General features: G+C 44.0%; 1 protein-coding gene across 1 annotated transcript in view; it reads right to left on the reverse strand.

Moving 5' to 3' along the window:
* Positions 1-17,599, reverse strand: part of LOC126324336 (glutamate receptor ionotropic, kainate 2-like) — a 219,385-nt gene that overhangs the window by 56,054 nt on the left and 145,732 nt on the right. Inside the window, exons 9-11 of the mRNA XM_049994950.1 lie at positions 16,862-17,080; positions 3,731-3,940; positions 3-87 (exon numbers count right to left, since the gene is read on the reverse strand). Of these exons, the coding sequence (XP_049850907.1) occupies positions 3-87; positions 3,731-3,940; positions 16,862-17,080 (514 nt within the window). The remainder of the gene's footprint in view (positions 1-2; positions 88-3,730; positions 3,941-16,861; positions 17,081-17,599) is intronic.

Raw genomic sequence — 17,599 nt, forward strand, 5'->3', positions numbered from 1 at the left:
ACCCAGATTCATAAAAGGCATGGTGAAGTCCACAACTGACTGTCTTAGCTCTGTAATCGTAAGGTCACATATAGCCAGCTCTGCCCTCTGCAACAAAATAAGCAATCAGCAACGTACGTATGCGAAGTAAAGAGCGTGGTTCGATGCCTACAACCTGTTATGAGAGAGAGTCGATAAGTGTCAAACTTGCAGACACGTATGAGAATAAGACAAACACTTTGAAAGGTCCAAAAATACAAAAGAGGTAAACACATTTGTGTTCCTTCATTACCCTTAGCCAAATACATTTACAAAGAATCGAATACTAAATTAACTCTATTTTATTAACAGTTAACCTGAATTGATGTGGTTAAGCGATCAAATTATAAATTATAGAACGTACCAAATTTATTTGCTCCAAACGCTATTGTGATTACAGTTGCCCACAACTTCACAGTTTGAATCTATTTTACGTAAACAGAAATGATCTGGACTCATCCTGCGCAACTTCACTAGTCTACGTCATGGTGTCTCAACCAGCGACAGGCTTGAAGCTACCGGGGGAATCCATATTACTTGTTCAGTATTATAACAAAACGAAAAGACGATTTGGCAAGTAACTGGAAGTTTAACAGCAGCATTTTACGTGGCTGTGGTGGTGCAATTATGCTGTAAGTCGTCGAAGAATCAGCAACTTATTAGATGCTCATACCAAAAACATCCTCATCTACGACTCCGTAGCAGATTGTTCTAAAATGACCATATGTGACCTCGTTTTCTGACTGGTCCATCAGAGAGACATTCACTTACCAAGAGGCAAAATCGTGAAGTTCTAGGATTAGAAAGTTCAGTTCTCCAAATCGGGTGCAGCTCGTAACTGTTCTCTTGATAGTACCAGATGAAGGTGTAGGCCTCGTTACCGAATATGGTACCGAATACTGGGTATCGAATACTGGTCAGCCGTTCTGTGAGAACAAATTAGAACTGAGAATTTCCCGTTTCTCGGCTCTCGTGTTACCCATCACCACTCTCGCCTGACTTTAGTGCTCACCTTCTTTGTGAAACGTGATGCTCCACTGTCAGCAGCCGTCAGACAGAACGCACTTGTTTGCGGTGCCAGGCCCAGTGATCGTAGCGCGCTGGCGTAGCACTCGTTTTCGGTCTGCTAGTCAAGCAAGGTAAAGAAGAAACCAGCTTGGCCTCGCCAATCTCCCAGTAGTCGATTAAAGACGTGGTTCTGAAAGCTGTGCTAGTCTACACTGTGTAAGTAGTTGATATTACGCTACTGGCCATTTAAATTGCTACACAACGAAGATGTCGTGCTACAGACGCGAAATTTAACCGACAGGAAGAAGATGCTGTGATTTGCAAATAATTAGCTTTTCAGAGCATTCACACATAGGTTCTGTTTACAGCATTATGATAGTCGCACCCGTGTTTGGCGACATCGCGTTGAACGAACATTGGAAGCGTGATGGTATGGGGTGCCATTGGTTACACGTCTCGGTCACCGCTTGTTCGCATTGACGGCACTTTGAACAGTGGACGTTACGTTTCAGACGTGTTACGACCCGTGACTCTACCCTTCATTCGATCCCTGAGAAACCTTACATTTCAGCAGGATAACGCACGACCGCATATTGCAGGTCCTGTACGGGCCTTTCTGTATGCAGAAAATGTTCGACTGCTGCCCTGGTCAGGACATTCTCCAGATCTGTCACCAATTGAAAACGTCTGGTCAACGGTGGAAGAGCAACTGTCTCGTCACAATACGCCAGTCACTACTCTTGACGAACTGTGATATCGTGTTGAAGCTGCATGGGCAGCTGTACCTATACAAGCCATCCAAGCTCTGTTTGACTCAATGCCCCGTCATATCAAGGCCGTTATTACGGCCAGAGGTGGTTGTTCTGGGTACTGATTTCTCCGGACCCATGCACCCAAATTGCGTGGAAATGTAATCACATGTCAGTTCTAGTATAATATATTTGTCCAATGACTACCCGTTTATCATCTGCATTTCTTCTTGGCGTAGCAATTTTAATGGCCAGTAGTGTACATACAGCTTTGCATATGATGTATTAGCACTCGGTCCTGCAAATACTGTGCTTGCGCGATCTACAGATGTATCGACACTGCATTAGTTAATACAGTGTTCTGGAGCAGTGGCTACTGTTCTGATGACTTTGTAAATCCCCGCCTCATGTGGTAACCTAGAGCAAAAAAACTATATAGTTCATCCTTACACATTTCCCTTACACGTCAGTTACGACCACCGAAGTTATACTTATTCTCAACCTTTTGTATGGTTTATTCTGGATAAATTAAAAATGGACTATCGTCACTAAAGTGACATTTGTCTGAATTGTCCTTAGCGGACGTGGTGCATCTTCATTATCTTAATTTGGAATGCAATATACCGTTGGCGATCTAATAATTGTAATTAACTAATGCATAATCATAATTTGCACCTTCTTATTTAAAGAGACACCTTCCTCTAGCATTACTTTTCCTCAACAGAAGTAGTCGATACCAAAAATAATTACAACTTTTTTAAATAGGTTAATATTATATCAGCTGCTTTTCTAAAAGAATTCCGTATGATTTTGTACACCATGTGGTATATTTCAGCTTATAATCCATAAAAATAAATTACTTGATTTTCGTTGTTACAGTCGATGTGCACTAGCTCTGTATGTACAGTCAAAATTACTTTTTTTTTAGAAATATTTGAAATTACGAAATATCCGGCACACTTCAATTTCCTATTATTAACTGCGCACTCTGACGATATTTACTCGTATAATGTTTACTTCTGGATACATTTATAAATTAAGGATATAAATTTGTGGAGATTGATTTGTCAAGAAAATCTGTAAACTCTTTGGAGTATTGTTAGTAATGCAGAATGGATTAGCAGTGGGTATGCGTGTGTTGTGATCCGACGTGTTTTTTTTTTTGCAATAACGATGTAATTTATGGTTTTTAAGTGGAAATTGTAAAGACAGTGTGATATAGAAAAATGAGAGAATAAAATAAGCTACTCATGCAATACTTCAGCATTATTTACGTCAATTGGAACCATGAGAACCTATAATGTCAAAAATTTCAGCTTTAAGACTTAGGCTCTAGACGTGAAGAACTGGAGCTAACTACGAGAAAACAAGTAAAAAGTTTACTGTAAATATTGCACCTCTCGAAGATTATTAAAAGAGTTAATTATGAAGTCAGTGACAATCAACAAATTATGTGAGTGATGGGTAGATTACACTTTGAGTGAAATGTGGAGTAGTAAATTTTACAATGGATTAGTAGCAACATTTTCCCCTTCTTTAGTGTTTAAGGGTTAATTGAAATAAATCCACCTCCGAAATGCATATTGGGAATAATAAGAAATGTGATTTGTTACAGTGGTTCGTATTTCCGATTGACGAACGAATGTGAATAATTGTTTTAAATACGATGTAATTTCTTTCTTTCATTGGATCCTAGGGCGAAGATGCCATTCACTTCCTTTCTAAGATTTAATTCCTCTTCTTATCTGGCCCTTATTAATATTGATGAAATAACACACATAGCGATGGAATGCTGTAGTTAATAGTTTGAAAGAAAAAGTTTGGAACGACTTGCTACCCTTGTTGGGACAAGGACAGGTACGATGTGTCATTACTTAGCCTGATTATGCGTGCTCGCACACCACTGCCCTCCTGGTCAGGTATGGGACTATGGCGGAGAGCAGTCGGATACCCACCCCCGCGAGGAGGTCGCCGACGAGTCCATCCCAGGCGCCGGTCTTTTCGTTAAGGCTGCCGTACTCGCCATCTTTGGCGAGCTGGAACTCGAACGTGAAGTGGAGCTGCTCGGCGATTTTCGTGATCAGGTCCATCGAGTAGCCCTCGTAGCGGTCGTTGCCAACCCGCGGGGGCGTCGTAGGTTTCTTCATCATCAGGTACGGCGCGCCCTGTAACGACGACAATACATTGGTATATCAGTCAAAAGTACTCCTTGCAATGTGTATAATACGCTTTTGTAATTTGTTACTGGTTAACATTGCTCTCTCTCTCTCTCTCTCTCTCTCTCTCTCTCTCTCTCTCTCTCTCTCTCCCCCTCTCTTTCACACACACACAGACAAAAGTGTTATATAGGGTGAACCAGAACTCCATCGGCAAGTTTTCAGAGGCTGTTCAGGGATACCTTCTAAATATTTTGGAGTTAGGGTCCTTGGGACACCGGCCGCTTGTTGCACAGTTATTGCATTTCGTTTGACAACAAAGAGTTTGTCTCAGTTCTCCCGTTTTGCCAGCTCTGTAATCAGATGTAACACCAACGGACTGCATAATCTGAGGCCATGTGAAGAGCCTAGTCCTAGTTTATGAGACTCCGGTCGATAGACGCACGGACATGGTGGTGGAATTAGCACACACAACTGTTGGAGTTCTTGAGCATGTAATGCAGTCTATGATGCCTCTCTGTACAACCTGCCGTGATCATGGCGGACTAACTTTTGCACAACGCCTGTAAAGGAACGGTCAGCATTTTTTACGTGCTGTACTGTACACTGGCATAACAGACTTGACACAATGTGATTAAAATGTACATGTTTTGTCTGATGGCTGTTGCATTTCTCTTTGTTGTGTGTTAGTCTTGTACGTTATGGTTATGGCAATATTAGAGGTTTTGTCGAAAAACTCATAATTACATATTACTCTGTAACCAAAATATTCAGAAGGTATCCTTGAACAAACAATGAAAGTCTGTCGGTGGAGTTCTCGTTCACCCTGTGTCGGTCCGTGCCCGACAGTGAACTGTACCAGTATATTATAAAATGCCTCTCACGAGAATGCGTCTTTAAGGGGGCGGTATCTCGGTATCTATTGATCACAGAGATAAGGAGACAAGTGTTTAGATATCCCTTGGCCTAACGATAATTTGTATACGTATCGGAAGAACGGGCATAATGTAGCTAGCTCATAGTACAGTGTCCAAATAAACATTTAAAAGCACCTCCAGCATAGGTAAATTGAATAAATCGTTTGCTTCCCATGCATTAGGTGTCATGTAGGGTGGATCTTTGGCGGCTTAAGAAAGCACCATTTGTTCATGGGCGATTTTTGGGAACCAAAATTACTGATTATGGTGATGGCCACTTCTATAATTCCTAGTCATGGCAAAGCGGCGCAATAAGATGATGTTCTCTGGGATCCTTTACATATTTTCTGTAGTATTTCCCTTTACCGAGATCCAAAAGTTCAAATTTATCGAACTTGTGCATGTAAAATATGCACGGTATATCCAGTCTGAGACGCAGACATAGTTTTAAGAGACATGTGAATACGTGGTAGAGATTCTTAGGTTATCCAAGGGTTCTGAGGTCACCACACTATATTTATAGTCAGCATTTTTTCACCAATAGAACTTTATGACACGCAGTCACTGTATAATGACCATTTCACGCCTGTATAAATAATCTGAGAGTGATACTTCCATGACGAAAACGGCCTCAGAACGTCTTAATATGCTAGAAAAGAACTTAAAATGACTGTCAAAAATTATTTAAAACTGGGAAGACTGTAAAATCAGTAAAATATTTTAATAACATTTTTACTCTTATAATATACAAATCAAAAGCCGGGTGTTTTCGGTGAGTTGAGGCCGACGAGGAAAGTATCCAGAAAAGAATATGAAACAAACGATTTTATGTTTATCTTAAATTATGCATACTTGTTTGTTTTTTATGTCGAAGTATATAAATAAGTTGTCAAACATCACTGACCTATATGGAATCCGTTTTATATAAGCAGTCTACGCTGAAGTAGAAGGAAATTGGGAAGCAGCGAAAAAATGCTACTGTCGGAGCACAAAAAAGGTGAATACGTTTCCCTTTAAAAGACTCTGACAGAAAAGTGGGAAATCATTTGCTTGAATCATCAATTTCACGTTCCTGAAAGAAAATTTTGGCATGCGAACATAGTCGCGCATTCTTGTGCTTAAAGAGCGTAGCAGTGAGGCAGTGACAGTGGAACAGAGGAGAGGCGGTGGAAGTGGGAGAGAAAGAGAGAGGAGGCGGTGCCAGTGGGAGAAAAAGTGAGGTAAATCGGTTCTGTTGGGAGCGAGAGGGTGACAGTAAAAGAGAAAGAGAGATGGATGGAGACAAGAGAGAGAAAACAGTGGACATGAAAATATAGTTGATTATAGATCATACTTTAGGTTGGACCCACACATACCAGAGAACCTTAACATGTGGGTGCAGGAGAAAAAGTAAGTTGGACTCGATTGAATTTTTGAGCTGTCGAGATATGATGGAGACAGTGGCAGAGGGAAAGAAAGCAAAAGGAGACGGTGTAAGTGAGAGAAGAAACAGAGACACTGGACAATAACGTAAACCAGGAGTTCACAACATATGGCCCACGAACCCTTTAGGGGTCTCTCCGCTTTTTGTAGGCGTTCCGCGGCCACCTTAGACCAAAATATGTAAAATAATGAGAAAAATTATTAATTAAAAATGCCAAAAGGAAATTCGTCAGTATTATTTTTTTATCGTTCAAAAAGTATGTGTACTAGTACGTCAGGTCGCGTTCCCAGTCAGCGGTCCCTGTTCCCGATCGGTGTCTGGCTGGACCGGAAATTACTCTGGGGGGACCACATACAACACATGATCAACAGAGAAAGAGCGAGGCTCAAACAGCTCTACCCTATGTTCAACAGGCGTTATGCACTGGACGGAAGGAAGTCGAGGTCCATGTACATGACACTTTTTCGGCCCCTGATGATGTATGCAGCCCCTGTCTGAGTATACGCTGCGCCCACACGCCTGCGCCGTCTGCAGAGCATACAAAACAAAGTACTCAAAATCATAAGCAATGCTTCACGATACACACGCATCGCGGACCTTCACCGGGAATACCAACTTGAGACTCTCACGGAAGTAATCCACAAATTCAACACAAGACTATACAGAAACTCCAAACGTTCGCGGAACCCGTTTATTCTGAATCTGGGGAACTACGCCCACAACCATAGATGGAAACATAAAAGACCAAAAGACATACTTGCAAGCACCTAATATCTATGGCCAAGTACATGCAGACACAACGGTACAGGTGAGCCCCTGTTTATCAGCCACCATTACTGAATATCCAGCTGGAACACACTTATCGAATAACTGGCACCACGCAGGGAAGCCATGCCGTACACTACATGCAGACAAGCTCTCCACATCCCCCACACAGTGAGATGATCTATGGGCGATCTCCCACTAAAATATAAGGATCCTGATTGCTCCAGGAATGCAGCAGCCGCAGCAAACTGGGATACATCGCCATCGCCTGCCACGGTAATGATGCATGATACCCACACTGACAAACCCAACCTTGCATGAACTATCGCAGCTAGTAAGCCACTGCTGCTCTTACTATCCATCCCACTGTCGCAGAGGTTTTTTTCCCACAGCACGAGCCTTGGCACTTGTTTCCCTCTGCTCTTCAAATTGCTACCCTCATTCGCGTTTCGTCCACTATCTATGGACCGTGTTAATGCGTATTCTTACCCAGACGCACGGATAACATCACAGCCCAGCATCCTGTGATCCACCTATTAGATAACTAACATGTTGACGGAGGTGACGGTAGAACTTTTGGTTTGGTCACCACGTTGGTGCGTGCGTGCAGGGGACGCACCTCTCTCCCAAGCGGTGACTCGCACGTAGTTCAGTGCAGGTGGACGCGGCCTCCCTGCTCGACTGTTCCTGCAAAACTCCGAGGGTCGCGAGCGCGCCAGCTCACGGGGTTGATGAGCAGAAAACTTTCGTATATGATATTCCGAAAAGGAACTAGCTCATTCGATCAATTAGAGAGCTCACTGGCGCATATGTGGCCCGTGTTGGGTTGGCTGAAAAGCCAACACCGTATTACTAGAAGAGGCCGAAATGTACGTATTTTAGCTCACACAGGCTGGCGTGAGGAGGGTAGAACTATACTGACGTGAGATCTGGAACGTGACAAGGAATGAGAATTCAGAAAGCGGAAATAATTAGTCTGATACTTAAATTTAATCCATTAATGATGAACGTCGCTCTTCTAGGTACACGATTCACAATCTCAATAACATAGTAAATGAATATGGCGCCTTGCTAGGTCGTAGCAAATGACGTAGCTGAAGGCTATGCTAAAGTATCGTCTCTGCAAATGAGAGCGTATGTAGAGAGTGAACCATCGCTAGCAAAGTCGGCTGTACAACTAGGGCGAGTGCTAGGAAGTCTCTAGACTAGACTTGCCGTGTGGCGGCGCTCGGTCTCCAATCACTGATAGTGGCGACACCCGGGTCCGACGTATACTAACGGACGGCGGCCGATTTAAAGGCTACCACCTAGCAAGTGTGGTGTCTGGCGGTGACACCACAGTCCGAGACATCATTCAATATTAAACTTAATTCGTGAGTGCACTACCTTTTTGGCCAGTTTATTACTTCAAACATGCATCGATGTTTGAAGTCGGTATCATTGAAGACGCGGATGTTTCTTCCATAGCCTTCACAACAAGGAAAGCTCCCGGTTGAAAATTAATAAATAGGCAGGACTGCCAAATGAAGAACCATCGCAGGAAGCGCCACAGCCGGATTTATTATGCTAAAACTCTGCATGTGCTCCATTAGTTGGAATACCCTGTGGAAGTGGAATAATTGAAATGCATAAGTACCACGACAGCTATTTAGAAATGATCTTTATTCATACAGAGGAGACTACAGCTCAGTGTGTAATTTGCGCGCGAGTCCTTCCAAACAGTTCGATGGTTCCAGTTAAAGTTTGCCGTCGTTTTGAGAATACTAACTTGGACTTCCTTTTCCAAGAGGAAGAGCACTTAAATTAGCTGCTTCTCAATACTTCATGAAAACTAATGCAAAAATTAATGAAAACTAATTAACAGTTTCTTTCTTCGTAAGTTATCGATTGGCAAAGACAGGTAAAGCACATACCCTAGCGAAAACCATCATAAAACCGAGTGTTAGCGATATTGCTTCTTGTATGCTAAAAATGTTCAAATTTGTGTGAAATCTTATGGGACTTAACTGCTAAGGTCATCAGTCCCTAAGCTTACACACTACTCAACCTAAATTATCCTAAAAACAAACACATACACACATGCCCGAGGGAGGACTCGAACCTCCGCCGGGACCAGCCGTCTTGTGTGCTAGACGAAAAGGCAGTAAAACCTCTATCTTCGGTGCCACTATCAAACAGCACTATCGAGAGGGATACTAGACAAGTCAAATGATGTGAAAGAACCTCTGGTTTCTCGCATCACACAATTCATTTTCTCTCCGTGCAGTGGACTCTACTGACGTTGCTGGATTAGCGATTTTATTGGCTTTTGTCCGTTATGAATACTCAGTATGTTTCGAAGAGGACCTCTTATTGTGCAAACCAGTACCTGCCAATACAGAAGGTACTGAAATATTCCATTTGTTGGACGATTTTGTAATGTGTGCTCAGTTGGCGGGAAAGCTATGACGGATCCAACCGTCGGAGCGCTAACTAAAACAAAAGAGAGCTCCAAGTATTGCAGCAGTAGTCATTATGCCCTCCACAGATATGTTTTAGCTAAGAAACAAATGCCTGCTTCCTAAAGAAAGTTTTAGATGAATCCATCCAAATTATTAATTACATGAAGTCACTGCTGTTGAAGTCAAGACTTTTCACAATACTGTGTGCGGATATGGGAAGCCTTCATCGCTTCCTGCTACTCTGCACAGAAATGAGGTGACTCTCACGTGGGAAAACGTTCTCTCGATTATATGAATTACTTTACTTTTAGACTAACACCAAATTAGCTGACCTTATTAATTACGAAAATTGTCAATGCATAGTTACTTATTTGGCAGTTATTTTCTCCGAAATGAATGAAATTAGTATTTCACTGCAAGGGAAAAATATAACAATGGTCACTGCCAACGACAAAGTTCGAGTGGTCAAGAGGAAAATCACATTTCGAACACAGAGTGCTGAGGAGGGTGAGATGGAATGTTTTCCTCTTCTCAACTACTTTTTGAAAGACAAGACATTGGAGCTTGAGAACAATTTGTTTCATGATATCCTACAATTTCTCCGAAGCATAACGTCATCGTTGCAGCTTTTCGTCTCAGCACCTCATGACAAGAAGCTGCAGGACACGAATGGGTGGACAACCCACTCGCTGTATCCAAGAAGCCGAACAGTTTATCGTCGAATGTATATGAGTTGTTGATAGAAATTGCCACATATTCAACCTTGAAATCTACTTTCGATAGAGACGGTTACTCACATTTTTGGATCCATTTGAAAACGAGAAATTCTACGCCATTATTAAAAAAGCAAAACTTTTCTATTTCCATTTGCCACAACATACAGCTTCGAATCCAGATTCTCGATCTGTACTGCCAACAAAACTAGGTACCGAAGCTATCTAGATGTTGAACCAGAAATCCGTCACCATTTGTCAAGAACTGAACTTGACTTCTCCGAATTGTGTCAGCAGAAGCACTCTCAACCTTCATATTAATATCCAATTATTATTATTACAGACTCTTCTCTAGTAAAGAAAAACGTACTTTTCTTCGCTGATGAGCAGTGAACGTTCCCGGACTATAACTTCTATCCGTATTTTGTTTGAGTTAATTAATATTTAATTGAATTCTCTTGTCATCGATATTTTTCCACCGAAAATTAAAGTTATATCCAGCGATTGTTGTCTTCCTTTGCAGTGTATTCCCCTTCAAACAACAGTGGGAGTAAACTCAACAGCAATTATCTGAATGTTGTAGGATTTCAAACAAATGGGAACGTCGTTAGTTTCAAGTTGTTTCTATTCATATTTAAACGAAACACTCTCAATTCGTCGTGGGTTTAGTGAAAGTGGCACTTGCATTACAAAGTTTTCAACTCCGAAGGGATTCACGCAAAATATCAACAGTTACTTAGCGCTTGACTACCAAGGGGTCCGTCGCGAAATTTCGCCTGAAAAAGGGGTCTACCAGCTAAAAAGGAAGGGAATCCTTGTTGTAAACCAATGGGAGAAAAAGGTGACAGTTGGAGAGAGACTTAAACATGCAGTCGCTATGAGAGGGATATGCTAAATGTGAAGGCCTAACTACAAAAAGAGACTGTGTAAAAGGATTTAGAATGATTTATGTTGCGCCAAAACTTTTTGTTAGGAAGGTGGAATTAGGATTCAGGTGCTGATTTCCCACTCTTCTGTCATTCTTTTAAGAATGAATATATTGGTCTTTTTCGTGCTCCTTCAGGAAAAACTTTCAACTGGTTATACATAATTCTTGCATTTAATGTATCATTCAGTTGAATCTTAATCTAAAGGTATGTGTCAACTCGGTGCCCGCTATTCTTTAAATAAAGGGGAATGGTGGACATGTGCTATGAACGGTGGCAGAATCTCGGAAGCAGGGAAAACAAAATTTAGCTACATAACAATTTCCACTGAAAGAGAGCTTCATGTGTATATAGTACAGCGACGCGGTGAAATGGCAAGATGCGCTTAATTATGCGTTCAGGTACAAGAGCGTAGAAAACACCAGACACAGCGAAGTAAACCCGCCCACTGTAATGTTTGCTATGAAACCCTTGCGATACTTGCAGTAGTTATGGAACCACAGTGCTTCCAGGAACTCAGAGGCTGTTTGTAAAAACCAAAAGGATTGCGATGTTAGTTGAAAAGTGTTTCTTTCCTATTAAAAATTAATATTTGTTATTTTTGGACAACAGCTCTACTGGAAAATTCACCTGGAACGACGTAGCAGGGCACTGTTTTAAGGATGTTTATGAGTTAACTGTTCGAAAGAGAAAATAGGCTTGAAGTGTATCAGGATACTGGAGAATGTGGGGAGCGCTAGTTGTCTATGTTAGGTTGGTGTAATAGGCCTAAGTTTGACTATCGAATACGAAGTGTGGCGGGGGATTATAGAGGCAGTGAGTAATCAGTTAGCGACACAACTGCTGTCAGTTAAAGGTTAGGGAGGGGGGGATCGGTGGTATTAAAAACAGCTGAAAGTGACTTTGTTTATATTGCTAAATGAACAAAGTGGTACGTGACAGTATGTTTTTCCATGACAGACGCATCTCGAACAATCACGGAAAAACATCTCTCTCTCCATACTTCTTCCAAAACCTTAGAGAGACTTCAAAACCAACAAATATTAAAATATGGACAATAACGCTTTTTCTTCCCTATCCTTATAAAAACATAAAGAGCAGCATGAGAACGAAGCCTCTCACGAAGGCAATGTTGTACACACATAAAAAAAAGGTTTGCATCACCTCGGTTCCGACAGTTCCGCAACCTGTACAGAAAATTGGAATAGAGATCATTTCCACCATTTTTATTGCTCATGGAAACCACACTTGCATGTTGTACCATCTTCAGAGATGGTGGTCCAGATTGCTGTACACACCGGTACCTCTAATAACCAGCAGCAAGTCCTCTTGCATTGCTGTATGCCTGTATTCGACGTGGCATACTATCCACAAGATCATCAAAGCACTGTTGGTCCAGATTGTCCCACTCCTCAACGGCGATTCGGCGTAGATCCCTCAGAGTAGTTGGTGGGTCACGTCGTCCAAAAACAGCCTTTTTCAATCTATCCGAGGCATGTCCGGTAGGGTTCATGTCTGGAGAACATGCTGGCCACTCTGGTAGAGCGATGTTTTTATCCCGAAGGAAGTCATTCCCAAGATGTACACGATGGGGGCGCGAATTGTCGTCCATGAAGACGATTTCGTCGGCAATATGCTGCCGATATCGGTTGGAGGATGGCATTAACATTTCGAACAGCCGTTATGGAGCCTTCCATGACCATCAGCGCCGTACGTCAGCCTCACATCATGCCACCCCAAAACAGCAGGGAACCTCCACCTTACTGCACTCGCTGGACAGTGCTTCTAAGGCGTTCAGCCCGACTGGGTTGCCTCCAAATACGTCTCCGACGATTGCCTGGTTGAAGGCATATGCGACACTCGTCGGTGAAGAGAACGTAATGCCAATCCTGAGCGGTCCATTCGGTATGGTGGTGGGCCCATCTGTACCGCGCTGCATGGTGTCGTGGTTGAAAAGATGGACCTCGCCATCGACATCGGAAGTGAAGTTGCAACATGCAGCATATTGCGTACAGTTTGAGTCGTAACACGACGTCCTGTGGCTGCACTAAAAGCGTTATTCCACGTGGTGTCGTTGCTGCCAGGGTTCCTCCGAGCCTTAACCCGTGGGTAGCGGTCATCCACTGCAGCAGTAGCCCTTGAGCGGCCTGAGTGAGGCGTGTCATCGACAGTTCCTGTTTGTCTGTATCTCCATGTCCGAGCAACATCGTTTTGGTTCACTCCGAGACGCCTGGACAGTTCCCTTGTTGAGAGCCCTTCCTGACACAAACTAACAATGCGGACGCGATCGAACCGCGGTATTGACCGTCTAGGCACGGTTTAACTACAGACAACACAAGCCGTGTACATCCTTCCTGGTGGAATGGCTGGAACTGATCAGCTGTTGGACCACCTCCGTCTAATAGGCGCTGCTCATGCTTGGTTGTTTATATCTTTGGGCGGGTTTAGTAACATCTTTGAACAGTCAAAGGGGCTGTGTCTGCGATACAATATCCACAGTCGACGTCTGTCTTTAGGAGTTCTTGGAACCCGGGTGATGCAAAACTTCTTTTAATATGTGTTTATAACATCCTCGGACTTCTTACCACGTCTGTTCAGGGTGAAACGTTCAGTTTTCGACGATTACCTCTTCCTCAGAAGTAAGTGACTACCAAAACTGCTGCTATAGTGGCCTTGTATGACCCTTAGAGAGCTTCTGATTGGTCGGCGATTACGTAGCCCCTTCGCAGATGGTGTCAATGTCTGCGGTGGTGGCGCCATTACTCTAGTCATGCATCGAGAGCTAGCTTTCATGCAACAGTAAGATCATATCCATCGGCATGGTTGAAGATCTTCTAAAAAACGTCTGTTACGTCACACAGTATTTTATGTTTGTTTGTGAGGCTGTGCTCAGCAACTGCAGATTTCTCCAGTTCTCAGTATTTAGTATGCCATTGATGTTCTGCACAGCGATCGCAAACGGTGCGGATGGACTGACCGATTTAATTGCTTCTGCACTCATAAGGGATGTTATAAATCCCAGGGATCCTGAGCCTAGACTGTCCTCAACATGGCGTAGTATCTTCTTTATTGTCTTAGGAGGTCGGAAAATACACTCCTGGAAATTGAAATAAGAACACCGTGAATTCATTGTCCCAGGAAGGGAAAAGTTTATTGACACATTCCTGGGGTCAGATACATCACATGATCACACTGACAGAACCACAGGCACATAGACACAGGCAACAGAGCATGCACAATGTCGGCACTAGTACAGTGTATATCCACCTTTCGCAGCAATGCAGGCTGCTATTCTCTCATGGAGACGATCGTAGAGATGCTGGATGTAGTCCTGTGGAACGGCTTGCCGTGCCATTTCCACCTGGCGCCTCAGTTGGACCAGCGTTCGTGCTGGACGTGCAGACCGCGTGAGACGACGCTTCATCCAGTCACAAACATGCTCAATGGGGGACAGATCCGGAGATCTTGCTGGCCAGGGTAGTTGACTTACACCTTCTACAGCACGTTGGGTGGCACGGGATACATGCGGACGTGCATTGTCCTGTTGGAACAGCAAGTTCCCTTGCCGGTCTAGGAATGGTAGAACGATGGGTTCGATGACAGTTTGGATGTACCGTGCAGTATTTAGTGTCCCCTCGACGATCACCAGAGGTGTACGGCCAGTGTAGGAGATCGCTCCCCACACCATGATGCCGGGTGTTGGCCCTGTGTGCCTCGGTCGTATGCAGTCCTGATTGTGGCGCTCACCTGCACGGCGCCAAACACGCATACGACCATCATTGGCACCAAAGCAGAAGCGACTTTCATCGCTTAAGACGACACGTCTCCATTCGTCCCTCCATTCACGCCTGTCGCGACACCACTGGAGGCGGGCTGCACGATGTTGGGGCATGAGCGGAAGACGGCCTAACGGTGTGCGGGACCGTAGCCCAGCTTCATGGAGACGGTTGCGAATGGTCCTCGCCGATACCCCAGGAGCAACAGTGTCCCTAATTTGCTGGGAAGTGGCGGTGCGGTCCCCTACGGCACTGAGTAGGATCCTACGGTCTTGGCGTGCATCCGTGCGTCGCTGCGGTCCGGTCCCAGGTCGACGGGCACGTGCACCTTCCGCCGACCACTGGCGACAACATCGATGTACTGTGGCGAGCTCACGCCCCACGTGTTGAGCAATTCGGCGGTACGTCCACCCGGCCTCCCGCATGCCCACTATACGCCCTCGCTCAAAGTCCGTCAACTGCACATACGGTTCACGTCCACGCTGTCGCGGCATGCTACCAGTGTTAAAGACTGCGATGGAGCTCCGTATGCCACGGCAAACTGGCTGACACTGACGGCGGCGGTGCACAAATGCTGCGCAGCTAGCGCCATTCGACGGCCAACACCGCGGTTCCTGGTGTGTCCGCTGTGCTGTGCGTGTGATCATTGCTTGTACAGCCCTCTCGCAGTGTCCGGAGTAAGTATGGTGGGTCTGACACACCGGTGACAATTTGTTCTTTTTTCCATTTCCAGGAGTGTAGATGTGTTACCCAGTCTTCCCAGGACTCTGCCTATTTTGCTGGACATAGCGCCACAGATAGGAAGGAATGCAACCGTTGGCTTATCACATGATTGTTCAACATTTTTACGTTTGCTTTTCTTGCAGGTCTCTGACTTCATGGCACGTGATCCAAAGCCGTTATGCTGTGGTGACAGTTTTGCCACTTAGTTACACACTTATTGTCATTTTCACGTCAATATTTCAGTTTTACTTGGCAAAAACAGCATAACTGTAATAATGGTGCTTCATCTTTATGTAAGTACTGACATATTTTCGCCAAATGCTGCCTTACCTCTTACAACTGTCGCACTTGTATCTGTGTAGTCACCAGCAAATATTTTTTTTTTGTATTTATACAATGATCTCTATCGGTATAAACATTTAAATGAATGTATAAACACCTGAGGATGGGCGCAAGCCCGAAACCAGTCGTGTGCCAAATAAATAACCTTTTATTGTGACTGGTAGCGGATATTTTTCTACACCCTATACAGTTGATCTTAATTTAAATTAATAACAAATCTGGCTCTTCCTTTTGTTGTATCCTGTGCAGTGGATTTGATTTTGTTCAAGCAAGCACTAATGCAAGTAGCGAGATTTCTGAACAAAACAGCTGAGCTAAACAATTCGATTGAACGGTATCAATACCTCGTATACTAAAAGACCAGTTCATGATATATGACTTCGTGTTACAGTTACTGGGGTCATAAATTAAGAAGACCACCTGTGGGCTGCTGCTGTTGCTGTAAAGGTGCAGGCCAGACTTCCAATCCTGCTAAAGGTGTTTTGCTCTGCCGAAAAAAAGACAAAACGTAAGTATAACCGAATATGCTAATAACAATATTATTGTTATTATCTGATAGGTAAATACTTACTGCCAGTGTTCTTCTGCTTTTTTATTCTGGTTTGAGGAAGCAACTGCTCCCTGCAGGTAGCATTTCATTATGATCCTCTCACTACAGGGTACAGACCTCGAATGATTCCTATCGGCCAAGAGCAAAATGGAGGAAGGAGAAGAGAGGGTTGGGTGGGGGGATAGGGGAAGGTGAGGGTAAAGGGTGACCTAGAATATAATAAAGTTAATTGTGTCAGCTTTAATCTGAGACCGCCGAAAGTGCTGACTTTGCTGTCACCCGAACTGGCCGTTCTGACTACTCGCACCTGAAAGTTAGCTATGTGTGGGTAGCTCGTCACTTGTGCATACTCACAATCCTGGACGAGACGATGAGGTGCCGCCCCTGCAGGATGCTCCGGGTGTCCTCCATGTCCTCTTTGTTGGTCCTGGTGCTGGAGAAGCCCTGGGCCGGCGTCCAGGTGCCGACGCGCCGGAATCCAGCAGCAGACAGCTGCAGCACTTCCAGCGAGAAGCCCACGCGTCGGCCCAGGTCGTCGAATGCGATGCTTCCGGAGATTCCCTCGTGCTGTATCTACGATCCATCAACAAAATTCACAATCATTAAACTATAATATTCACTACCTTATACGAAATGTCATGCAGAAGTTCCAAAAACTTGAATTTTGCCAGCAAATGGCTACGTGAACTGCGGGTTATCACCATGTGTCTCGCCATTCACAGTTATTGAATCTGTGTGACAGATGGCTGCAAGTTGAGCAGTTTGGCCAATTGGCGGTAAGCGTATTTCAACTGCTGTCTTAAAGTGATTTTGTGGTTTTGCTGTGGTTAGCTTAGAAGAGCGGCGTTTCTGTACGAAATTTTATGTACTTGAGTAAACCGCCGAAGAAACGCATTAAATGTTGAAGCAAGATATGGAGAACTCATTATGTCAGAGATCGGCTTACGACTGGTATAAGCGTTCCACCAACGTGTGAACATCGAATGATAGTGATAATCGTTCCGGTCGGCCGTTAACTGACGACACACCAGCAAATGTTCAGAGAGTGGGGGACCTGAGTCTGCTAGACTGTAGACGCACCATCTAAAACCT

The sequence above is a fragment of the Schistocerca gregaria genome, chromosome 2 (genome assembly GCF_023897955.1).
Source record: "Schistocerca gregaria isolate iqSchGreg1 chromosome 2, iqSchGreg1.2, whole genome shotgun sequence".
Taxonomy (NCBI): Eukaryota; Metazoa; Arthropoda; class Insecta; order Orthoptera; family Acrididae; genus Schistocerca; species Schistocerca gregaria.